This window comes from Aplidium turbinatum, chromosome 4 (genome assembly GCF_918807975.1).
Source record: "Aplidium turbinatum chromosome 4, kaAplTurb1.1, whole genome shotgun sequence".
In the NCBI taxonomy this organism is placed as follows: Eukaryota; Metazoa; Chordata; class Ascidiacea; order Aplousobranchia; family Polyclinidae; genus Aplidium; species Aplidium turbinatum.
The window spans coordinates 28,000,492-28,026,435 of NC_137475.1; the positions used below are offsets into that span (position 1 = coordinate 28,000,492).

The window sequence follows — 25,944 nt, forward strand, 5'->3', positions numbered from 1 at the left end:
GAATTGACGACAGGTTTTGTAATATAGTAATATGCAAATGAAAGTGTGAATAGTGATGCCAGATTACACGAATTGCTTCATACATTAAAGAACACTGTCTGTTCTGTTGCAGGGTCTTAACACAATAGCACTGTGCAATGAAAACAAAGATACGTTAGTTTATGTCAGTTTTACGTCACATTATGATAGTTAAACGGCCCTCGACATCCAGCATTTTACTGGTTGGTGGTGGAATGAGTTCTAATCAAATCAACCAATCAGGCTTAATTACGTTGATTTTTTGCGTCTGCAGACGCTGAATCAACGTAAAAAAGGACGATTTTCTGGTTGAAAATACAAGAATGGACATCATTGTTAGTCGATATTGGTGCATGGGCGCCACAAGACGCTCGCTGTTTAATGGTGAAGACTCAGGTAGTGCTAACGCCAGGTAGTTCGCTCCTCCTCAACAAGGAATACCAGTCATGGGAACTGAATCCTGTAGTGAAGATTCCCAAAATCTTCCAAATGCAAAATTCAATTTTGTTTCTTAGTTAGCCCAATTCTGTCCAAACTTATACAATCGGTGAGTGGAGACTTTGTCTCTGGGTAAAATCGGGACATGCAATAATAATATAACCGAGTGATTGTAATCAAACAAACATCACCGAATGCTTCATCAACGTATGCGATAGCCATGTGGCGAGTTAGTGGCGTTGCGAAAATCAAACATTAAATTTGCGCGTGTGTTTTGCTTGGAATCAGACGGGAAAATATTTGAAGTTGCTCTTAAACATCTAAAAGTGCAAATATATAAATGAACTTTCTCTACAGAACAGAACGAGTAGACGACAATTGCCACCAGCCGATATTCCCCCAGCTTTCCATAGATAAGTTGTGCTCGTGGTGTAAATGCCACCAAACTCCGTCTAGTTTTACATTGATTCACTTTGTGCAATATGCAAAAAATCGGATTCTGTAAGCTGGGTTCCACTAATACAGGTACCTTGTGAGCCCCATCGCTTTGTGCTGACATCACAACAAATGCACATAACCTGCTATCACTTTGTCTTTCATTTTTAATAATAGCCTGAAGATTTTTAATCTAAAACACGCCTGTGGGTTCGCAATGGTAGCTTGAACCGCCACTTGATTACAGATCGATACACAATTGAACCAGTTCATGCAATTCAAATAGTTGTCACATAATTCTGCTTCGACAAACACAACAAACTAAGCAGCTTCCCAAACAGCAAATCAGTCGTCTTTTTACTTTGATTCAACATCGGTGGACGTTGATTCAATTACAAAAAACGACTGATTTGCTGTCACGTCGTGAGAAAAAAAATTTCAATCAGAATGATGCAAAAATGGCAACTTTTCCTAACTTACTAGTAGACGGAAACAGCAGCCTTACATTGATTCAACCTACAACGGCGATGGATAAATCATATAACACAATTAAACATTGTAGTTTTTTTCCGGTCAACATAATTTGATGGCAAGACAAAATAACCTTCAAAGTTTTCACATCCGGGATAGTACATCACCGGCTTAAATACGGTTTAATGTTAGTAAATCAACAAAAAATTAATAATGTATGTTGTTAAGTTAGTTCAGCACGGTTTAAAAACGTTTCATTGAAACAAAACAAAAGCAGAAAAATGTGTGACAATCACAAGTGATAAATACCAGTCTTGTTGGTCAGTTCAATATTTAATGAAGTATTTCCACTAAACATTTCATGTGATTAATTATATGAAACAGAACATGGCCAAGACATTTATGCATCGTTTTAAATAGGAAGAATACGTTAAATGGTGTGGGGGTACACAGTTTTGCTAAAACATAAGCATCAGTGGATTTATTGATGAATTGAACACACAGAAGTACAAGTCGGTGTAACTTAGAATAATTCTCCAAGAAAAACCTTTGATAAGGGGGGGACTCGGGGGGGGGGGGGGGTTAGATCCTTCATGACATAGATGGCTGGTGGGGTGGTTGACACCCAAATTTAGAATCACTTGAAGTAAAACACTTTGAAATAACGAAAAGTTTTTGCATAAAGCTAAGGAAGTTAGAAACTGAGACGTTTTTCTCAGCTTATCCACGAGCGAGTCATAAGTAAACATGCCACTTCACAGCTTCGTTAACCAGTCGCCATTAGAGTTCTGATAACGATAAATTGACTTGTTTTGGGAAAAGCAGTTTAAAGGGGCAGTCAAAAAAGGTAAAGTTTGAATAAATACAAATCAAATTAAAATCGCTGAAGTCAACTGGCAACACTGGATACAATACCGCAACACCACTAAACATTTTAATAAATGGTTGGTGGCTGTAAGTGCGGGTGCTTTTTCAAGCCACGGATCAGCTACGCTGCTGCATCGTAGGGTGCCGCATAACAATTAGTTATTCCATTCCAACCAATACAACATCATTATATTGGTCCAACGTTAATCCATGATGCATTCGTAGAAAAGAATCAGCATGGACTTCTACCCAGTTTCCGTGGCTTGTGGCATGTCAACGATGACGTAGTCGTAGCGTCAGGATTCGGTCCAGACAATAGAAATCCCCTTTTTGTCCCCGGAGACCAGCCTGCCGCCTGTCCAGTTGCAGGAAATCACAGGATCGCTGAAGAAAGTTCAAACGGAGGTTAGGGGGATTGTAGGCTAGCTCTCCTGAAACTGGCCGATACGAAGATGGTGTTGCTGCCCTGTCTGCCTTCAGATTCGGTTTAAGTGCAGCATAATGTTGTTAGGAAGCTGCTACAATCGTATCATCGTTATGCCATATACTTGGCAAGCTGTTATTTTGTTGTACATAAACTTCCGTATAGTAAGTCAAAATTCGTTTCTCGGCAGTCGAGTGTAGCAAGAATTGACAAAGCTAAACACGTGTTTCGACCATGAGGTTGGGCTCATCGGTATCGCACCACTAATTCATTCACCACAAAGCTCTCGACTGCTACTTTTTCCAGTAAATTGAATGAACCAACACTAATAGCATCTAGTGGTGGGGTGCATGGCACTATACAACACAAAGTAGAGACTCGACAAGGGAGTGGGAGGACAAGAAAGCTAATCTAAATATCCACTTTCATCATCGCCGTGTCATAACACAACCCCGTGTTCTCAGTGGGCGTCGAACCAGCAACACATCAAGGAAACTCAATTATGTTGTCGGCGATCATGAGGCTAAAAATTGAACTAAGCGTATCACCGATGCTGGGATTAGCAATGCACTCACTCACATTGCACATGGGGCAGGCAGCATCAAACAAATGATTGAATTTTTTTATATACAGTATAGAATATAAGAAAATCTAACTTTATCAACGCAGGAAAGCATTCATTAGCTACCTGTGTTCTTTGGCAATCGCTTCTAGACTGCCGGTCTTAACATTCCATGTGAAAACGGACCCATCACTAGAACCGGCGCTTACGTACAAACCATTGGGACTGAAAGCGCACCTTGATGTGTCCGTCGCAACTCTAAACGAGTCATTTCTAAACCAAACGTTAAATTGGATTTATATATAGCGAGTTATCATGGATGGTAGTGATGTGTTGGTATTGAGTTTAAAGCTTTTTGATATACAGACGAAATCGGTTAATCGAATCACCTATTTGCCAGACGTTTTGATACGATTGATTCGTTTAACCAATTTACTAAAAAAAAGGTTTATTGTGAATGGGCGTAATTGTTGGGAAGATGTCTGTGCTGACTAGGCTGCAACGCACATTACAACTGATGCTTCCTACAACTGTTTACAATAAATTCTGGTTAAACTTTAAAGAGTTTACTAGTTCTGTGTTACATAACACTATGCTGTATGTTCCAGCCAGCAAAACTGGTCCTTTTACATTGATTTATTGTCTGCAGACGTTGAAACAATGTAAAAAAGACCAGCTTTGCTGACTTGGCTGAGCAGGTATGATCAAAGCATTTTTCTGCAAAATGCGGCAATCGGACTTCTTTTAATCTCACCGATCTTTGTGACGTCACAACGCGAACTTTGACGTTGAAGTTTTTGATTCAAGCGTGCTATTTTTAGCTCGTACCAGCTGTGTAGTTTTGAGTGTGGAACGTGGCCTACGAAAATACTGGTATGGTAGAAAAACACGGCTCACACACATTGTTTTGAAGTCACAAAGTTTTTTTTTCAAGTCTTTTGCGCTGTCTGGTAAAATAATTAATTTGCAATGTTCTTCAACTGAATGAAACTGCACAAATGAAATTATGCACTGCATTTCACAACAGTAGGCTACTTTTTTTCAGCAATTTAAAAAAAATTCTCCAAAGTTTTCTGGTAAAAACTTTTGGACATGCTTTCCAACACTTCCCTCTTAAGCCGAAATACTTTGTCCATGTCCATTCCTTGAAAGGCCAGTCGCCGACGAATGACATCAAAAGCATTTAAACTTCTTTAGTGTGATTATTCCTTTTGTGTGCTCTTCTGTTTTAATGGAGCCCAGCTGTGCGAAAATTGGTTCTTTGTAGTGCGATGTCTAGCACATAAGATTATGGCCTGGGATTACAGACACTTGTCTTTGTTTTGAGCGCATGCGTCTGTTTCACCTAATTGCTCCATTTCGCCTTTGAACATTGCAGACAATAATGCGAAGCAAAAAAGAGACATTCTCTAACAGGTATAATTATACGATTAAATGAATCAAGTATGCATACTAGAAGCAAATCCAGATGCTTTTATCCGACTTATTCTTTTAAGCGGTATGCGCTTAACCGATGTTTTTACTTAACATCAGATTGGATTTGGTTTGGGATTTCAGGTTTTGATTCTAATAAACGACTGATACGTTTAAGCAGTATACTATTAACCGATAAATATTCCATAATATTTTCAAATACAGGGGTTTGATTTAAAGCTAACTTTATATTGTTAGTGATGAAAGGTTAATCACTGTAAACAAAATACAACACTGGTAAATTCAGTACAAAAACCTTTGTCCACTTTTACATTTGTTAGATATGAGGTAACATTTTAACAGTAAACAAATCACCCGAAGACAGACGGCACTGAGGCCTTTCTGATATCTACCAGCTCCAGAGTGTGATTCTTCGTACAGCACACCAGCATGGACTTGTCAGCAGGCATGTCCAGGGATGTTATTCTTCCTCCAACCTTAATCACGCTTTGAGCTTGGCTGCCCGATCTGTTAGAACATATCCACGCATTGAAAGGCTCATTTTCACAATTCAAATGTTTACATCTTGAAATTGGTAACGAGCGAACAAAACACTTGTGTTCGGACCGAGAAAGCATCGCAAAGTCAACCCTGACCCCTCAGCTAGATATTATCGCGTAATCTCTAGGATCACAGGTATAACCATCTAATAAAGGTACTGAGATGAGATTTCGATACATTTAACATCAAGATAACATGAAAGACCTCGTAAAAACCACCGTTTCGTGATTTCACACGGGCTAAGATCAATTTGACTTGTGTGGTCAGGTGATTATATCACTGATTTTGACATCTCCATGTAGAAACGAGCGATCTCACTGGCATTCAGCACAAGGCTGAGTATTTACTAAAACAGCGAGCGATTGCGATTCGCTAACTATAACTATGTAGCCTCCACCCGTAGCCATTAAGACTATCTAATTCGTCACCTGGGATCCCAGATCCTTATTTTTTCATCGAAGTGACCGCTTGCCAAGCATTCGACCGAGTCAACGGCGACTATGTCGTTACATGTCGAGCCGGCCATGAAGGTTTGCTTGCAAGCGCCAGAATTGACATCCCACACCTGCAATGTTCATTCAGTGAATGACCAGTTTACATTTGAGTGACGAGCGTTTGATTTGACCGCATTCGAATGATGTAAAAATTACAAAATCGGTGACTCATCATGCCAACAATAGCATGTTTAGCTCACACTGGTATAAAAATCGATTTCTGTAAGTGTTCACGACTATATTAGAAGAAAACTTTAGCATAAATTGCATCAATGCACAACTCAAGAGTTGGCCTTTAGTCGCTGTTTTGTAACTATTGGTCACACCAGCATATAATTCAGCAGAAGAAAATACATTGAACAATTCGAACACATACAACCTCTAAAGTAGTCATCATGCTTCCTTCGCATCATGCTCTACTTAGATCAATGTGTCGCAACTGATCGACGTCGTGATTCAATAAAACCGTTTAAGTTGCACGTCGGTTACCACGTTGAAGCAAGCAAGTACGATGAAACGATTACTTTTAACTTCAAAGCAATTGTTTTCAGCGTCACGCTTGACTGCTGTTTGCGACATTCTCACCTTAACGGTGCGATCTGCACCTCCAGAGGCTAGTCTCTGTGACGATCCAAGAAAGCAATTGCAAAAGACTTTGCTTCTATGACCTGTCAGTGTGAGCTGCAATCAAAGACAACCCTTAATGTTTGGCAAACCCGGCACAAAAGTTATGTTATCAAACTCACTGCATGTGGGGTTCAGCAACAAAACAAAATAGGCAGCTAGATTGGAATTGTCACTCCACTAACTGCTGTTGCACACATCACTGAACCGATTGTGAAGGATACCATCAGAGCTTCTACATAAAAATATTTTTGTCTTCACTTCCAACGTGCCCTATCAGGCTATCATATTTATTTATTTGCATCAACAAGGCAAATATTTTTCTCTGTGAAACGTAGGATCATTGACTTAAAATCTATTTTCAGCTCGCCTTTCAAATTTAATCCGTTTGCGCAGGTGATGCTGTTTTCGGGCTATATCCAGACCGGCAAAAAATGCTAGGTTTGACCAATCGATCTTCACTTCAGTTAATGCGATTCTGTAAGTTTGCATGGACGTGGGCTTTACCGAGAAAGCTCTTTTATCGAGAAAATTGAGGCGTTTGATAAACAAAATCTACAATTATTTGAATAAACTACCTTTTTCTATTGATAAACTGAGATAACTCAGATAATAAAGTGCCGGAACTGTACACGAAGAAAGGACACGATCAGGTACCCAGATAGAAAATCTGTTGTTTTTTACATTGATTCAACACCTGCAGCTGTTGGATCCAGGTAAAAAACGACAGATTTACTGTCTGGGCACATCCAGAAGAAACGCACCTTTACTCTTTGGGAATCAATTGCCCATATTCTTGAGGCAAGGTCAGTGGAGCTGGCGGCAATATATTGCTCTTGCGGATCAAAATCTACGCTGGTGACACCTTTGCTGCAACCTCGGAAAGTGGAGTGAAGTGTGGGTTTGTCTGAATGAGAAGTACGAGTGATCGGTTGAAAAATAAATAAAGAAGCAATGGAAGGTAGGAAAGGTGAAACTAAAAATGAAACTGGAAGAGGTTAGATTGTTGTGCAAATGCCAGCATTTGATGAATGCAAAATAGCAGTACCACCTGCATAAAAGAACCACAAGTTGAAAAAATGAAACAAACTATTTGTAAGAGTGTGGTTAATGGTGGATAACGCCGAGGTAAAGACAGGCATCTCGACTCACTCGAAAAAAAAAAAACTCACTAGACTGACCCTGGCAACCTAAGCTGGAAGAGCCTCCCTCCCGGGTGCAAAGTCTTTTTTGAGTTCTCAGTGGATATTGACTGCAGAATCGTTGAAAGCAACACGATTTAAAAAATTTACTTATTTAAAATCCGTTTCATAATAAAACTGAATTAAACAAAAGGTAAAAAATCACAACTTAAGTTGTACATATTGTTTGTAGATCCGACGCAATTTACAAAGTAATGTTTTACAAACCTCCGACAAAATTCCACATATAAATAAACGTATCGGTGCCACCGGTGGCCAGGCGTCCGCCAGACAACGAGAACTTGGTCGATGTCACTTCTGTTTCATGAGCATTCTGGTGGAGAAATATACAAATTGCATGTAACTTAAGGACACGACAGCTCTCATGATGAGTCAACAAGTAGGTGATCTCATTTCATGTATGCAGTGTTCGGAAATGAATCTTACATCGCCTTTGTTAGTATTGAGCAGTGGCTGAAAACGGATTTCGGCGACACTAGTCAACACATACACACCGCTCAAAGAAGCGAGTTACAAACCATTGAATTTTCTATTCCAAGTGCAAATAACGCCGTAATGTTGAGTTGAAAAAAAGTCACAATAAAACGTAAACCCTTCCAGCCATAGACAAGACCAGATAAATCATCTCGGAACATTCTGCCTCCTGCCAAAAAGTTGCCTCCGGTGCATCACTAAATACTATTAGCCGGCCTTTGCATATTACTTCTTCAAAGAGTTACGTATATCAAGTTTAACCAAGGATATTCGCTTTCTAGCTGAAGAATCTTGATGATACCTCGAAAATAGCTCCATTCTGAGCGACGACATATGCATAGGACATGTCGCGACGCAAAGCTCACGCCTGATTTGCCTACACACTAAAAATTCCAACTATTGTTTTTCAAAAACTGCTCCATAAAACTTCCTAATAGCAATGTCATGCGACTTCCACAGCTGAAACTATACTTTGTATAGATTTGTTAATTTAAAAGAACAATAAAAACACAAACCAACCCATTTGCATACAACTTCTTGGGGCAAACGGACGATCGACGAACATGCCCCCATGAAGCGATGTGGACGTGGTGGCTCTTCTTCACTAGCGCCTTTTTTACTCCTGAAGTGAAAAGAAAAACGTTACTACAGCGTAGCACACGATGGTGCAGTGTCATAAGCGGGCCTACGATCAACAAAATGGAAAAACTAATATTGTTTGTCGTTCCCAAGCGTACACCTGGTGGTGAAGATCAAGGGGATGGAAAGACAAAGAAGCCAATCAATCCATCTTAAGGTATGCAATTAAGTGTCCTGCCAAAGACATAGCCGTATGCTCTTGAGCGGTCCCTATCCGATGCACAGGGGCTCTCACCACTTGGCTATGTGGCCGACCATTATGTGAAATAAAGAGATCAAATGTTATGTAATAATAAAGGAGTTACCATGGCTACTTATGAGTTGTTACATGGTTACAATTAAATTACATAAGAAACATGACAAAATTCAACAAAACAGAAAACCTCATTCTTGCGATGCATGCAAGTTAAGCGAATACAAATTGATGGGAATTTCTGATGTCTCAGCGGTCAAGTGCCGTTTCAACTTTGAAGTAAATGTTTCGCGGAAAACAGTTACCAACGAAAGCGAGCCAGTAACGATATTATTGAATCCTTGTGGACCCCACTTCAGCATACAACACACAGATCACACTTTTGATAAACAACTGGACGTTTGTGCAACATGGCGATTTGACACGATTTTTGGTTTCACTTACGGTATTTCTTTTCACAGTATAAACTAATTTTATGTGAAAGCGTTTGAAATTTAAAGCATATTATTCCAACTCTATATAAAAGCTCACCTGAACAACAATGTTGAGATTCTGCAAACAATAATAGTCGTGTAGATTACTTAATGAAACCTACATTTCAACAAGTAATGCGGCTAAAACCCTATAGAGCAGGGGTCACCAACCTTTTTTGCATGCGGGCCACTTTGGCACTAAGGAGAGCTGTGGCGGGCCGCACTAATAAAATGATAGGTAGGTTGACTCGTATGCTAGAAAAGAACGCATTTTGTACCCAGTATCCAGCATTACATGTTGTTCATACTTATGTTCGAATACCGCAGCTCAACAAAATTAATCGAACAACGCTACTGCCAGGCCAAGCTCCTTTTACAACACTTTTGACTTTTTTAACAATGCCTAATAAACGAGGCCACTTGTTTTGTGCACTTATAGCGAGGCGAGCGGTTTCATCGGAATATTCATCGCCAAGCAAGAGTGGTGTTGTTACTTTACTTCGCAAAAGATATCTTGCAATTAACAGTTTCAGACTTTCAGTGAAAAAGGAAATGTTTGACACATCGCAATACAGGCAACAATAGTGACCTGCAAACATATCAGCGAAAAATAGGCTCCAATAACAGGGAAAAAGAAACCAGGTACCATGAAACAAACGCTTGTGGAAATCACCAAAAAATCGTAATTCATGAACAGTCTTCCCTCTAAAAAAGCAATGAGTTGGTTTTTCATCCTTTTTGTGAGAGTCAATAAAACCGTCTTTATTTTATTATTGACAACTCTCACTTACGGTGCTTATCAGCATGGCAAGAATTGTTGATTAACAACATTTTGCAGTACTTGCTTCGGCAGAACATATACTAAAATTGGAACGATACAGAGAAGATTAGCATGGCCCCGCGCAAGGGTGACACGCAAAATCGTGAAACGTTCCATACTTCTTAAAAAAAAAACGTTTTGCAGTACTAAGCTAAATATTTTCATAATACAATCAGAAAAAGTCTTTAAATCTATGTATAATATTTTGCCAATTTGTTATAAATTGAGTTGGCACACCGACCTATTTTGCCAACAAAAACTTGCATACAGGGAATACTGCTCATGAAACACAATAACGGTGAAACGCACACTAGTGTTTACATGACGTTTGCAAACTTAAAATAAGCAACCCTATGCTCACAGACAAATTCGAAAAGAAACGTTTTAATCAACCACTGGGACAGTATGGCTGGACATCGCATTGGAATAACTTTAAGCAACCCCCACCTAAAACTATAATCTGATTGGTCGGTCGGTGGAATCGTATGCAAAGCGAAAATATGCTTCCCGGAAAGTATTTTTTGCCTTCGTGCTCATTAACTCCTCAAGAAAAGTATTTTTTGTTATACTTGTACGCTGATACCTTCCGCGGGCCGCAGCGATGCAGCGTGGCGGGCCGCATGCGGCCCGCGGGCCGCCATTTGGTGACCCCTGCTATAGAGGATGATGTTAAAAAGCTACAGCATCAGTGGGTGGAATTTTCTAATTTAAATAAACATTCGAAGGAATCGAAGCACAGGCTCGTTGTTTCACGCCCCTTGAATCAAGCAGTTTATGTGGACAGTTGACACATCGATGTTGCACAGCATTTTATATATTATTAAGCTTTCTTTTTATCTCTTTGACATGCCCAAGTAAAAAAAGTATTTCATGGAATTGGGAAAGTTGTTTTTACTAAAATATTATAAACTCTGACATGGCTAAAGTTTTCTGCATATGCTTCCGACCTTAGTCTTTTTCTTTTTAAAAGTTTGCCTCCAAGTATTCATTACGATCTGGCAACATTGAAATAATAACGTATTTCCTAATTGGAGAATACGTTACACATGCACAAATAACTGTGACTGCCGTCTTGAACTTAAACAGTTTGGTGCACTTTAAGTTACATATTTTCTGCGCATATCCATCTCTCCTGTTGTTCATCTCTTACTTTCCCCTGTCAGTGGCTGGTGGGGGTATATGTCTGAAATGGGATACGTTTGGCCTCCTGTACTAGCTACAGCACAACGCTTCGCAAAAGGTACAACAAGAATCTGTTTCCACCGATTGAGCAACTATGGAAAGTTTGAAAAGTCAAGAAATCATAAAGAATCAACCCACAAATCAATATCTTACTTGTCCAGAATGGTTACGTTTGCAGGAGGGGAAAGCGAACCAGCGGGCTGGCTTGTTTTGGAGGCCGAACCAGAACTTTCCTCCCTGAAATCAATCAACAAACCGGCATAATGATACACTCTGCACCAACCATAAACTTTCCGACAAAATTAAAACAAAATTAACTTTCTATCGCAACGTGAACTGTTCAGCGAAGTGTGACTGTAAAGTGCTAAAATGCGTACACTATACAAGTGTACAGTGAAGGTTCAGACTTTGAGGTTCGAAAAATGCAACTCTGGTAATGGCAGAAGCTCATTGTTGTGGAACTAAAGTTTTTGTACATTAAGTTAAACAACGTTCTCATTCTACTATATTTTGCCGAGTGAGCGCATAAGTGCAAGATTACATGATCAAATAAGACTACTAGTAGTTTTTTTAATCTTTATTTTTCGTGTTATCACGCAATTTCTTAAAAAAATAATCAAATAAATTGAGAATTAGCTTGCCTTAGGGTTGCGGATGTCAATTTAGTAGTCTATGAAGCAGTAAAGACACATTATTTAGAGATTAGCCACAATAGTGACCACTGACCAGCCGGTGGAGTTGCGACCCTATCTGTCTTGTGTTGATGAAAATAGGTCGCTCCTTCGCGCTTCACTATAGTACTAAGGTAAGAATAACATTTTGTTGGAAACTTTTACTGCCAGCAATACGAACCCTTTTTTGTCTTCTTCTTTTTTAATTTCATTCGTAACAACAGGGTTCGCTTTTTCTCTGAGCATCCTAAGTAGAAATATTAAAAACGCTTCATAGTTGTTGTTTTTATAATCGTTTTCTGTTATTGTTTTTTGTACTATATCCAATCGCTTCATACATTTTTTCAAGTAACAACTGTGTTTTTTTAACCATAATAAAGAACTGAAAAACTGTATCTGCTGAATAACTTATTATAAATTAGTTTACTGCAGCCTTGACTTGGTTGTGTAAGTCAGAAGTGTGGCCGCATGCTCAGCAAGTGGTTATGATGATATAGAAATGATAGTTGAGATATCATTTGAAAGTAGTGACCATGTTAACAGTCAATCTTCCTTTGATGTTTGTCTTAATTTCGTTTATTAGTTTGTTTATTTCTTTCAGTGCATAAAGCATGAGTTAATGTTCCTTAAGGGGACACTCCAGTTGGAAATAATTTTTGAATCAAAAACTTTTTTTGCATCTAAAAAACAGTAAATTTCTTCAGGATTCTAAATATAGCAAAATTTTGACTATTCAATGTCTTTGTGTGTCAAAACTTCCAGTGATAAAATGTGAGTAATGTAGCTTGTGTTTTAATGAGTGTTTTTCAAACACTGTTTTCTTCGAAAGCCATTTATTAATGTTTTCAACTACTCAATGTACAACTACTCATTTATTTCTTGTCAAAATGGTATGAAATTTTGCAGGCATAATCAATGTATGCTGGAGAAGTGACCTATGAGAGGATTTTGTTATTTCTGTGTAGTTTCACTTAAAATTAAAAAACAATTGCAACTATATCAAGTTTTTCTAGGACATAAATTCAAAATTCGGGTTACGTGGATTAAGCGGCGTGATTGGACTGTTGGTTTATGCAATGAAACAGGATTAAGTTTTCCAAGTTTCGTTTAGAGGAAAATAGAACGAACAAAGCTTGTGAAGATTTTTTACCTTTCGAGTTCAGCGTTTGCGGAATTGACAGCATCTGCAAGATTCCGTTCGTGGTGCTCCAAGCGTTTGATCAACTGCGTATTCTCCACTTGACAGTCTCGCAACTTCACGTCGTTAGCTTCATACGCTATCAGCAGTGCTTGGTATTCGTCGTTCACAGTTTGATTTGCCTGCAAAACAATCACAACGATCCAAATCGATGTGTACGTCGTGACTGCCTTTAAAAAAACGTACTTCACGTTGCATTGTGAGTTAGAGTAAGTCCACAAAATGAGACTCCTATTTCTTTCCACAACAACACGACCACGTGCGATCGAAACATCACCTTAGGCCGCAACCGTCAAGGAGTGAAACCTCCACCTCCAGCAGTGAAAATTTAAGATTTGACAAAATGGTCTGATAGTTTTACGCCTTTATGGGAATTAGTTGTTTAATTTGTCGTAAGTCTTTTTTTTTTTAAATCAATACTTCGTTCTGCACCAACCAACCTGTTTCAAGTCGACGTTTTTTTGTTCCATTTCTAAAAATTCTTTTGTTATCGTTTTCAACTTGACATCCTTTTCCTTCCATCTACAAAAATTACAGCAAAGAGTAAACGCTAGTTACAAGTTGGGTCTGTTTCTTTGCTGGCAGCAAGACTTAAACAGGTGTCAATACGAGGAAAGGTAAAGCTTGACATTTTTGACAAATCTCTAACGAACACAAAATACACTAAACAGGAGGCGCCTAGCGTCCACTATTGAAAAAAATCTGTGGTGATGTCGAGTAGAAAGTCTTACAAAAAGTTATAATTTCAAATGAAAAATTTTTCATCGGAAATAAGGCGTTTCTCAGTAGTGTACCAAACAAGTTTGTTGTTTGGACAGTTTAAACGTTTGCAGATGTTTAAAGTTACTTACAATCAAGGGGGATGACGTTAATGAGCCATTCAGGTCATTGTCGTAAACCGTTCCGATAAATGTTTGCTTTTTTATTGGTGAATGAGACCATGGTGAAAACATGGTAAATGAGTTTGTTTTTGAAAGTTCATACTATCGAGGCATTTTAGTATATTCCTCACAATTATACAGTATAGCCTACACTGATTTGTGTGCAATAAACCTCGGGTGCAAATTAAAAAATTTATTAATTTAATTTAAGACTCAATTACAAAAAACTACCTACAATTGATTAGCAACTGTAACTTCACGTTCCTTCTCCTGCAGAGCAACATTTAGATCAATGATTTGTTGAGCTCTTGCTCCTTTATTTCGATGAAGTTCTGTTAACTCCTCCTGAAATAAAATTTTCTGAGTTGATGAATCCATCACCTTAAGTCATCAAGATCAGCACCATGCTACTAAAATTGTTTTCGTCGATTCCACTTTCTATTGAAGTTGTAATAAATACATTCAACGAGAACAAAATACCTGCTGCTTCAAGAGCTTCTGTTCCAGTGCTGCCGAGTGTTTATCGTTGCGTTCAACCGTAGGATGACTGTTAAAAATGATAGTTTAAACTTAAAGTATGAAACATTGTTTTGGCCTATGTGCATTAACTAACATAAGATATTGAATGTAATAGCTTTCAAATTCATTAATTGTGGTGCTTTATCATTTAGACATAAAATAATTTTTTCAACTATATCAAGCAAAGACTGCCCCTGGCCCTGTGTAGCCAGGGTTGTTGGTATTCTACCCGACCCAAAAAAAACCGGGTGGTTTTTTTTAATAAAACCCACTTAAAAAAACCCAAAAAAACCCATAAAAAAACCCAGAGCATCATATTTGTCCAGTTTTTATTGGAAAATTAAAAAAATTTACAAAAACACAACAAGGCACTTACAACAAACTTTAAATTAGGACTTAAGGATGTGATTGTGAAGTAATTTCCAAGAATAAACTGAAAACGTAGTGGATATTGCACAGTACACAAAAATCAAGTAATGTCACTTTGTGTATACTACACTAAAACTCATTTATGCAAGAAGGCCTTATAGTTAAATTGGTGAAAGTACTACTCTACTGTAGTCTGTATATATGATGTGAAATGCAATTTAGGAGGCTATTTACCAATTACAGATTCTGGATTCTAACGCATGGCTGTTTCAGAGCATTTGCCTAATTGGCCACGCAATCGCTCAATTGCTCATCCATTACTATATATAATATATATATAAATGATAAAAAATATTTAAACATGATGGCATAAATGCTCCTTGCCTTCAAATCTAAACAAATGATGCAATAATGTGATTTCTACCACAGTAGCATCAACTTGGTATAGAAATCAGTGGATGATGCAACATCCAACTTGATCTTGAAACTAATGGATGATGCAACATTCAAGCAACAACAGCCCTAGTGCATTATTTTATTGAGTTATGCAAGCATGTACTGTGAGTGAAAGGCACTTCACTCGTAAAAAGTAGTTTTGAGGTGAAATAAGCATGAATCTACTTTTTTGCATCTTTTTTAAAAAAACCCAATAAAACCCAAAAAAACCCGGGTTTTTTAAAAAAAACCCGGGCGGGTTGGGCTTTTTTAAAAAAACCTGGGTTTTTCTCAACCCTGTGTGTAGCCCAAAGGTGCCAGAAATTCGGTCCATATGAACAATATCTGCGGCCACGTCTGGGCCCATAAGCCAGGCTACTTGTGCACGAATTTCCCACACTTTGTTATTTTTGTGTTCAAGCGGCATAATTTCCAAAACTTGTAGCCCAATACAAAATAAAGAGCTTTTATTGCCTGCAAGACCAACAAGTCAAAATAACACAGACAAGCCTACGTGCCTGACTTTTGGTTTGTAAGCAATCCGTTTAATAATGATCATATACCATTTGGGAGGCAGTTGGAGTTGCACATAAAACCAAAAAAGTTTCATGATGGGTTAGCCTGAATATATATACATTATACAATCTTAAAGCTTATGCCGAATTTTTATCGGATTTCAAGGAAAAAAATGAGTGACAAATTTCATGAGGCTTGCCAAGACTCGCATGCTTATAATCGTGGGCAAAATTTAAAGAAAAAAATGCATGTCAATGAGTCCATGCAAAAAACAAAGACTACATTTTAAAATTGCAATATTTACCAAAATCATGACATGACACATACGAAATGCAAAAATGGAAGATTCAAAATCAGCAGCCATAATTTACATTCATTTACCTTTACGTTGTAAGCTTATAAAAACGAACATATATATACAGTAGTTTAATTTGTTACTTTGTATAGATCAATGCAATAAGGCAAGAGAGAAAAAAAATGTTAAAACTATTTCTATTCACAAAATGTCTTTGAAATTCTGATGAGAAACACTTTCTAGGCAAAAGATGTGTTGCATTAACATATCTGCATCTTGCAAAACTGTTTTCAAATGATTAGCCTATTTAGATAGATGTTTTGGTTAACATACCTTGAATGTACTTTGGAAGAAATATCATGTTTTTCTTGCTTCAGTGTTTCAATCTCTTCTTGATATTTCAAGTTTGATTCATGCAACTCTTTGTTAGCTTCATATAGCTTTGCATCTAAAGACAAGACAATTTTTTTGTTTAAAAAGGAATTATTGATTTATGGTAAATTGCTCATGGTATGCACTAATTGTATGCATTTGTTGCAAACCTTTCAACTACGAATATATTTAGGATATATATTAGGGTGTGACAGCCGCCCCATGATTTTTGAAACTTGGTTTCACAGAGCCTACCTTTTTTTTGGTGGTGAGGTTTTACCTGTATAAGATTCGTGTAAAGTTTCAAAAAAATTGGTCAAGGTTTAGAGGTGGCCCGTGGCCACTAAAGTTTTTGGGGGGTGCACGATGCATTTTTAGGGGTGTTTTTGCTATATCTCAGCACGTAGACATGATAGAAGGTCATGCTATAGCTCAATCGATGCAGTAAAGGCAAGTTTATATTGAACTTGTGAACAAATGTTCAGTCTAAAATGTTTAGTTTTTGAATTATTTGAAAAAAACCCGTTTTTTGCATATTCGTGAGAAAAATGTTCTTTGCACCTTTTCTTCTTGGGTTAAAACACATGGAAAATTAATGAGATGATGAATTCACATGTTTACTTAATGTTAAACGAAATCACAAAATGCATTTGAGAGCGAGGAACAGCGATGATAAAAATCACAATGTAAGAAACCAACACCGAGATGGATGTAAGTATTGTTTACGCTGATTGGGCATAGAATTTCCGCTGTTTTCAACTACTTGAAGAATATTTTGAAATGAAACTTCTGTCTTACTAGTAGTGTCAATAAAGTCTTGGCACAGTTTGACACCCCTTTCTGCTGCATCATTCACAACACAAAGATTTGAAACCCGTTTCTTTGCTTCACAGTAGCTGCCGTTCTGGCACCAATCGGCAACACCAACACTTAAAAAGGTCGTGTCAATCCTCAAGATTTTGAAGAAGCTCCAAGAATCTTCTCCAACTAAAGAGCTCAAGTCATCTGTTGGTTTTGTAGCAACGAAAGAAAAGGAGGGTTTGCCAAAATTACTTCCTTCTCTTTTTAAAGAATGTCCAGGATCTTCGAAGCTTGTCAGCTTTTGAACATTTTTTTGCTTGTCCCGTCAGACACACTGCTATCGAAAAGAGTAAGGGGTATAAGTTCTTTACTAAGATACCACATGTGCCCCTTTAGAGCTTTAAGAGCTGCTTTGACCATACTGCTTTCGATTTCTTAATACTCGTTGACGTTGATAAGTTCTAGGTCCGTTGCAAGGAGCAGAAGTTGACACAAAAGCGGTTAGCCACCATGGCACATAGGAATATACAACAAGCGGAACAAATTTTTGAATTTTCTTTAGCTGTTGCTTTGAACATATAAAACCTGCAGGAAGATCTCTAGTAATAACTTTAGTGAGAAGAACGATCTTAATGCAGTATAAAATCTTGGCCATCCATCTGGCTTTGTGACAAGCACCCGGATGTAGAAAACCTCCAAAGGTCTCAGCTCCCTCACCAAGATACAAAAGCACTAGTTTGACTAGCTCCTCAAAATCACCCCTCACAAATCCCTGTGCTAGGGCTTCATAGCAGATCTTCACAATCATTTCCTTCTTGATCCTCATATCTGCTGGCCATCGCTCTGATGGTAAGATGGACTCGCCTAGTCAAGCCTGAAGACAACATCCAGTTTGAGACTCTTCTATCAAAGCTCAAAATAAAAGACATCAGTGAAGTCCTCTAATTAGGCAGACTGAGATGGCTTGGCCTCGTTGAGCGCAGATCAAGCTGGATCTCACAGGTCAGATGTGTTAACATCGCAGCACAGTGGGGTCAAGGTAGACCAAAACTTTCTTGGGAAGAACTTGTAAAACATGACCTTGTAGCCCTGAACATGGACTCTGCCAACCCAATAAATGAGGTGTGGAGGGGAAGACTTCGTTCTTGACAGACTGACCACACCCTCGACATGAGGATTAATTCATGGCCTGTATAGTATAATCAAAATTGGTTGATGATGATGATGATTTTTAAACTGTGACATAGCAATAGCATGTGATATAAATTAGCACTTACCACCATAAAAATTGCCTTAACAGTAAACATAATGTTAGTGTTCAGTTTCTATGCTTCTAACAAAACAAAACATGAGGTAACTTAGGTTTAAACTTTGAAGAGTTACAGCTTCTGTACTTCTCCAGGTGTTCCTAAGAAGAAAAAAAAGTGAAAATGATAAAATATTCAATTCATATGTAACAATTTTTCACAAAATTTGTGCAAAAAATGGGTTTTTCTCAAATAACTCGCAAACTACACATTTTAGGCAAATAGTTTCTTCACAAGTTTAATACAAATTTGCTTATTCTGCATCGATTGAGCTATAGCAGGACCTTCTATCATGTCTAGAAGCCGAGATATAGCAAAAGCACCCCTAAAAATGCATCGCGCACCCCCTAAAAACTTTAGTGGCCACGGGCCACCTCTAAACCTTGACCAATATTTTTGAAACTTTACAGGAATCTTATACAGGTAAAACCTCACCACCAAAAAAAAGGTAGGCAAATTCTGAAAAAGTCGGGGCGGCTGTCACACCCTAATATATATATGGTAAGAAATGAAACATTTTAATAACCAAAGATGGTAAAACTTAATATTATAGCATATATTGACCACTAACTTCATGCTTGAAAAACCAACAAACTATATATACCAATCTGCAACAATTGGATGCAGAACTTTGCTTCTGCAAATAATGGCCCTTTCCAGAGACAACCAATTCGGTGCATTATTGAAAATTTTGCAATTCTTTTTGTTAACTTAAAAAAAAATTGTATGGACATTTAGGCGCGCAGTTTTCATGTTTAACTTTCCATTCTCATTGAAATGAAACAGTTTATGCTGTAATTGTTTCATTTCACGGTGAGGTAAAAGTGATTTATATTGTGTCAGCGCCATCTGTACCTTGTGTTGTTATTGCGTGCCTTATATGTTGCAAAACGATAATTTATAAAGGGACAAAATGCAACACTTCACATTAACTTGAAACTGTTCTTTTCTGTACAACTAGGTTTCAACTTGGAAATGATTGGTTAGAATGCATATCACTCTCCTGAATAATCTCTACAATTCTCTAAATCAGTGATTCTCAAACTGTGTGCCGCGGCACACTAGTGTGCCGCAACAGATTCTCAAGTGTGCCGCAAATCTTTTTGAAATTTTGGAAAAGAACTGTATAAGTATTTATTAAAATAAGCCATTCAGACAAGCATGCGACTTAATTAAAAGCGCTTTAACTCCTTCAATAGCTGATAAATAAGCACATGTGACGATGAAACCAATTATGGCATTGCCGATACAGCAGGGTAATTGCCACGTCACTATTGGGCTGCTATGTTAGCTATTGCTAACATTACTTCCCACCATTTGGAAGCAATGAATCAAGCAATCTTTCTGCAGAAGAAGAACAGCTCATTGATTTACAAAACGACCCATTTTTTTAAACGCTGTTTCCACAAAAAAACTTAGATGCGTTTTGGCTGTCTGCTTCCAAATTCTATTTCATGATCCCGTGCAAGACCAATCAAAATTATATTGCCATTTGCATCTTCATGGCTATGTGAACATGGCTTTTCTGTTTTGACTGAAATTAAAAGCTGTAAACGAGAGAGACTGCTTAAAATTGACGATGAAATTCGGGTATATGTTTGTCAACAATGCAACCTCGTTTTAGTCGAAGCTTATATTGGTATAAACAAGCACATCCATCGCATTGACACGTGAAAATAATTTTTTTTAAAGCAACTTTCCTTCTTTTGCAAGTGTGCCGCGTGCGTTTTATATTTTTTCTAATGTGCCACAAGCTGAAAAAGTTTGAGAACCACTGCTCTAAATACACAGATGCCACTTTGGATTTTTGATACTGTGTCCATACACATTACACAGATAATTAGGCCTGCATCAGCGATATAATGAAACTAGGTGATTAACTAAGTTGATCACTCCCCTGAATAGCCCTAACCTGTCTTATAATTATATATACTTTAAAACATACAGATACCACCATGGGATTTTAAAGAACTGCCATCTCATTACAGTCAATTATATTTTAATCATGAAACGCTCTTTTACAGCATATATGCGCCGAATTGGTCATCTTCAAATTGGGATATATCTGAATCGACAGCACCGAATCAAATAATTTTGGAACTATGCCCTATTATTGCCTTATGGTCAGGGAATGGAAGGCACATCTTGAATCTTGGGGTGGAAGATGGAAAATGTCAAGGATGGAGATTGGAGATGGAAGACTTGGATGATGGTATGGAAGACAATCTTCCATCATTAAGTTTGCACCAACATATCAAGAGATACAAACTTAGTTGTAAAATAAATTGACTAAAACTTTTCGTTTGATTAATTATTTAAACAAAAATAGGTATCGTTTCTAGGGCCGTCTTTAAATGTAGCAAACCTAGCAAACCTCGCAAACCTAGCAAACGTAGCAAACCTCGCAAACGTCGCAAACCTAGCAAACGTAGCAAACCTCGCAAACCACAAGGTTGCCAGATGGTATTTTTTATTGTATTCTTTTAAATTTCTTGGCTTTTTATTTATCGGGTGCATGTTTTTTAAAACCCTTTTGAACAAGTTACTTGTTTAGTGTTGATGTTGCAGAAGTTCTATTCTCATCTATAAAAAGATATCAAAATCTCTGCTTTGTTGGGTATGGTTAGTTTTGATATAAATACATTTAAAGCAATGCCTTTGCGATCAACATTTGTGAGATAGCCTATTGCAAGTTAATATTAACGCAATATTTAGTAGTCAGACATTCGGGAATCAGTACTCCATCCCTTAATTAGCATGGTTGTGTGAGTTCACTAATTACTGGTTTTCTAAAAACCGGGCTGCAGACGATAAATAAAACTTAACTTTTGCAGACGACCGTACGTCCAGCCCTGGGCTACGCAGTGTGATACAAAACGAATAGCCTAAGTGCCTAATGACAAGTTTTTGTGTGTGTTTAGAATGTAAGGCATATTTTGTAAACGAAACCGGTTTTTCCAAGGTTTGGTCATTTGAAGTGTGTTTAAAATACCTATATGCTTTGGCTCTTTTTTGGGCTACTTGCAAAAAAATGGTTTGTTTTTGGGATTGGTTTGAAACGTGTTTTGGTTGGGTAATTTCGTGGAATCTGGCAACTCTGCAAGGTTTGCTTCTTTAAATGTAGCAAACCTAGCAAACCTCGCAAACCTCACAAGGTTTGTACATTTGTACAATTACGGGAAAACATTTTTTGTGTTATGAGGTTTTCTCAGCGGGCGTCTTTAAATGTCGCGAACTCCGAATTCCTCGCAAAGCTTGAGAAGGTTTCTTCATTTGAAAGCCTACCGCAATAGGTTTTCATAGTCTCCCTAAAGATGATAGATTTAGACTAGCAGCAAGTAATGATAAGGTTGTCTGTAGTCTAGGCCTATCTATTTGGTGCAAACTATGAACAGTTGAAAACCTCATCGGCCATCAATTGTAGAAACCTTTCTCAAGATTTGCGAGGTTTGCTAGGTTTGCTATTTTAAAGAAGCAAACTTTGTAAAGTTGCCAGATTCCACAAAATTACCCAGCTAAAAACACGTTTCAAACCAATTTTTTTTGCAAGTACCGTAGCCCAAAAAGGAGCCAAAGCATATAGGCATTTTAAACACACTTCAAATGACCAAAACTTTTGGAAAAACCGGTTTCGTTTACAAAATATGCCTTACATTCTAAACACACACAAAAACTTGTCATTAGGAACTTCTTCCTTTTGTGTCACACGGCGTAGCCCAGGAACTACGGTCACCTGCAAAAGTTAAGTTTTATTTATCGTCTGCAGCCCGGTTTTTAGAGAACCACTGATTAGTGAACTCACCCAACCATGGTCTAAGGGATTAAGTACTGATTCTCGAATGTCTGACTACCAAATATAAATTGCGTTAATATTACCTTTCAAGTTTCAACATCTCACAAATGTTGATCGCAAAGGCATTGCTTTAAACGTATTTATATCAAAACTAACCATAATCAACAAAGCAGAGATTTTGATATCTTTTTACTGATAAAAATAAGACATCAACACTAAACAAATAACATAATCAAAAGGGTTTTAAAAAAAATGCACTCGATAAATAAAACGCCAAGAAATAAAAAAAAATACAATTAGAAAAAATACCATCTGGCAACTTTGTGATTTGCGAGGTTTGCTAGGTTTGCGAGGTTTGCTACGTTTGCTAGGTTTGCTAGGTTTGCGAGGTTTGCTAGGTTTGCTACATTTAAAGACAGCCGTTTCTAGCACTAGTTGCTACGTTCATCTGATGAAATTGAAAGTAAAATTAACAACAAACAAGATGGTTTATTGCTTCACTGACGTTTTGCGCACCATGACAATAAACCATCTTGTTTGTTGTTAATTTTACTTTCAATTTCATCAGATGAACGTAGCAACTAGTGCTAGAAACGATAATTGTCCTGATGAACACCCAAACTTTTCAGTATTCCAAAATAGGTATATATGTGAAATTTTTTCGTATTGAACCAACGCAGCTGTTGGCTGATGATTGTTCAAGGAAGTGAAGTCAACAATATTCTCACTGTGTAAGTATGACAATGACATACTTTCACTGATTGTCTTCCGATTGTCCTTAAGTTTAGACATTTAAATGCACTATATGTTGAAAAACCTTGCTCTTGAATGATTTTATTTAGTGTAATAGTAAACATTTGAACAATTAATCAAACAATGACATTATGTGGCAGCATGCAAAGTGCTTTGAAAACTAAAACGCAAACTGTGATAATAAAAATAAATCAATTAATGAAGTTTATTTCAGTATAACTTCATATACCGGTGCGGTACATGGCAGAAAATTACTACATCAAACTCATAACTTTTGTCCATATGGATGGAAGCTGCACCGTAGAGTCACAAAACTAAAGCATAAGTTTTCTAAGTCAAAGTGATTCCCCAGTTGACTTAAAATAAAACAAGCAAGAGAGCCACTCCAATGCATTCCACCTAGCTGTGCTCCCTGCACAACATGCGTTGAAGTCGAGCCAAAACAAGACCATAGATTCTTCCAGGGCTGTGCAGTCGGCAGGATTTTGGCGTGTCCAGTTATAAACCGAGAAGTTAGAGTCATATATTTGTTTTCCGACTCCACAGCCCTGGATTCTTCTTATAGTTGTAAGCTAACTTCTTACACCAAACGGTGCATAATCCTCAAAAAATATGATTGTAAAATTTGTAGCTGAAATTTAGCTACAAAATTTGCAGATGCAAGATGAAATAGAAGATGGAGGAAATTTTTGAGATAGAGTAGATTTCTATGATGGAATAAAGATAGAATGGAAGAAAATGTCAGGATGGCAGAAGGAAAAAAAACGTCTTCCATTCCATCCCATACCCTGTCTAGTGCTTATGGCAACAATGGTTTAATTTAAAACAAGCGATTGCCTATTTTAAATCAAGACATATATATATATATAAGTGTAGGATAAATTTATTTTTATACAGAAGAATGATAATGCCAATCATTTCATGTTTTAATTACAACTGAGGCTAGGTTCCTGACTAGGCCTACCGCATATAGTAACAATAACTACAGAGGGTATGGTACTTAAGCCTATTGTCCCTTTACGTTATCTTTGGAACCCAAAATTGGCACTAATAAAAAAAAGTAGAACAAGCGAAAAAAAAAAGCTGATGGTGTACAAGTCTCCACCCTGGTCAAAAATGCTATGACATCACAGATTGAAATCAACCAAGAAATGTAGAGTGAAGTGTGTGAATAGCATTTAACCAAGTGAAACCTGTTTTATGCCTCACTGCTTCACCTTTCTTTTGCCATTTTCTCACAATAAAACTTAACCTGTCATGGCTTTAGATTAGAAAATAGCAAAGCAATAAGTAAAGTTGTGAAGGTGCTATTCAGAATTCACACACTCCACTCTGTATTTTTGGTCAATTTTAATCTATAACGTTATAGTGTTTTGGACCAGGACAGAGACTTGTACACCAGCACCGAAATTTATTTTTCAATTTGGCAAAAAATAATTTATTTCTTTATGTTATATTTTAGCATGCAACCCTGTTATGTCAGATGTAAACTTGTAGTTTCTACAAAGAAATAGCCTATAACTTACGTGAATAAATTAATTCTGAAAATTTGCCATAACTTATATTTCTTTCTTCTATTTGCTGTAAAATTACTTCTTGAAAATTTAAATTTGACTTATTCATGCTTGCTTAGATGAAATTTTTGATAAAACTATAGCCAACACCAAGGCAACAGATACCGGTAGTTGACTTGTTGCAGCAGCAAAGTCTAATCCAGTTTACAAGTTGTCTGAGCTTTTAGGCCTAATCATCCAGTTTCATAGTAGATTTCATATTTCAATTTTATGTACGTTCATCCTACAAACGGGAACCTATAATTGACACATTTACAAAGTGCAAACAGTGCTCGCATAACTGCGTTAGTTCAATTCAAGACTATAGCATGGTTACATGAGTTAGAGAACAACCATAGCTCAGTTTCTTTTTAGGAAGTGGCTATTTTTCCACACTTGTGGCCATGGTTACAATCAGGTGTTGCCAGAATTAGGATTAAAGTTAGGAAGGGTTAAGGTAGGCTAAAGGTTAAGAGTTAAGAATAAGATTAGGGTTTTGCCCAGGACTAAAAAAACTTCCAAAATACAAGTTTTTACTTTAACAGCTTTAAACTTTTCTCAAATTAGGGCAAAATTCTTTATCTGGTAACACTGTTGAGGCTATTATTAAACTAAATAATGTAAATATAGCCACAGCCTTCTTTTTATTAGCTGCTGCAGTAGGCTACGGTACCCCGGTACTTAGTCTATCGCAGTGGTATCTACCTATATCTACAGCTCAACCATACTTTTTAGATGTATATTTGTAGCATTTTTATGAACCTATGTTAAATTGAAGATTGTTGCTTAGTCTAGGCTACTTCAAAAAACTATTTTATGACTGTAGCTTTTTATCAGGCACTGTAAGGCTTTGATTGCACCATTTGGCTATGTGGAAATCATTATCCTTAGTTCAGTAGCCTAAGCTATGGCCGTAAGAAAAGCTGAACCTGGTATACAAGTCCCCCCCCCCCCCCCCCCCCTTTGGTAATTCATGACAAAGAGGAATTGACCAAAACATGTGGACTGAAGTGTGTGAACAGGAAAGCAAAGGTAAAGTAGTTTCACCCTATATGTTTGGTGGAGTCCTGTCTTTGTCATTATGAGTTACCAGGGGGGGGGGGGGGGGACTTGTATACCAGCTCTGAAAAGCTGTAGGATTTCACTCGAGCAGCTTACTGTACATAACCAATAAACCATGAAAAAAAATCA

The 25,944-nt window shown here is 37.5% G+C and overlaps 1 protein-coding gene and 1 non-coding gene across 3 annotated transcripts; one reads left to right on the forward strand and one right to left on the reverse strand.

The window, feature by feature from the left end:
• Positions 1-2: 2 nt before the first annotated feature.
• On the reverse strand, positions 3-24,997 carry LOC145768463 (autophagy-related protein 16-1-like). 2 transcript variants are annotated; one of them, XM_082579959.1, is made up of 17 exons: positions 24,727-24,997; positions 16,508-16,622; positions 14,521-14,587; positions 14,276-14,385; positions 13,600-13,681; positions 13,112-13,281; positions 12,143-12,208; positions 11,444-11,527; positions 9,347-9,367; positions 8,503-8,605; positions 7,717-7,822; positions 7,072-7,214; positions 6,269-6,364; positions 5,618-5,754; positions 5,004-5,156; positions 3,342-3,488; positions 3-2,613 (listed from the first exon to the last, which is right to left on the reverse strand). In XM_082579959.1, the coding sequence occupies exons 1-17, from the start codon at positions 24,821-24,823 to the stop codon at positions 2,526-2,528; spliced, it is 1,785 nt and encodes a 594-aa protein (XP_082436085.1). In that variant the 5' UTR covers positions 24,824-24,997; the 3' UTR covers positions 3-2,525. The 2 variants fall into 2 exon arrangements, with proteins under 2 accessions (XP_082436085.1, XP_082436086.1); XM_082579960.1 differs by lacking the exon at positions 12,143-12,208.
• On the forward strand, positions 10,126-10,231 carry LOC145769770 (U6 spliceosomal RNA). The gene has a single exon (XR_014289085.1). It is a non-coding gene; the product is annotated as a U6 spliceosomal RNA (small nuclear RNA).
• Positions 24,998-25,944: the final 947 nt, after the last annotated feature.

Excerpts from the sequence above, each read along its gene's own strand:
- LOC145768463 (XM_082579959.1), bottom strand. The coding sequence starts at position 24,823 with ATGAATAAGTCAAATTTAAATTTTCAAGAAGTAATTTTACAGCAAATA. Across the intron at positions 7,215-7,716 it reads TATGTGGAATTTTGTCGGAG|ACAAACCCACACTTCACTCC; the intron begins GTTTGTAAAACA and ends CTTCTCATTCAG. Across the intron at positions 6,365-7,071 it reads TTGATTCCCAAAGAGTAAAG|CTCACACTGACAGGTCATAG; the intron begins GTGCGTTTCTTC and ends CTTTGATTGCAG.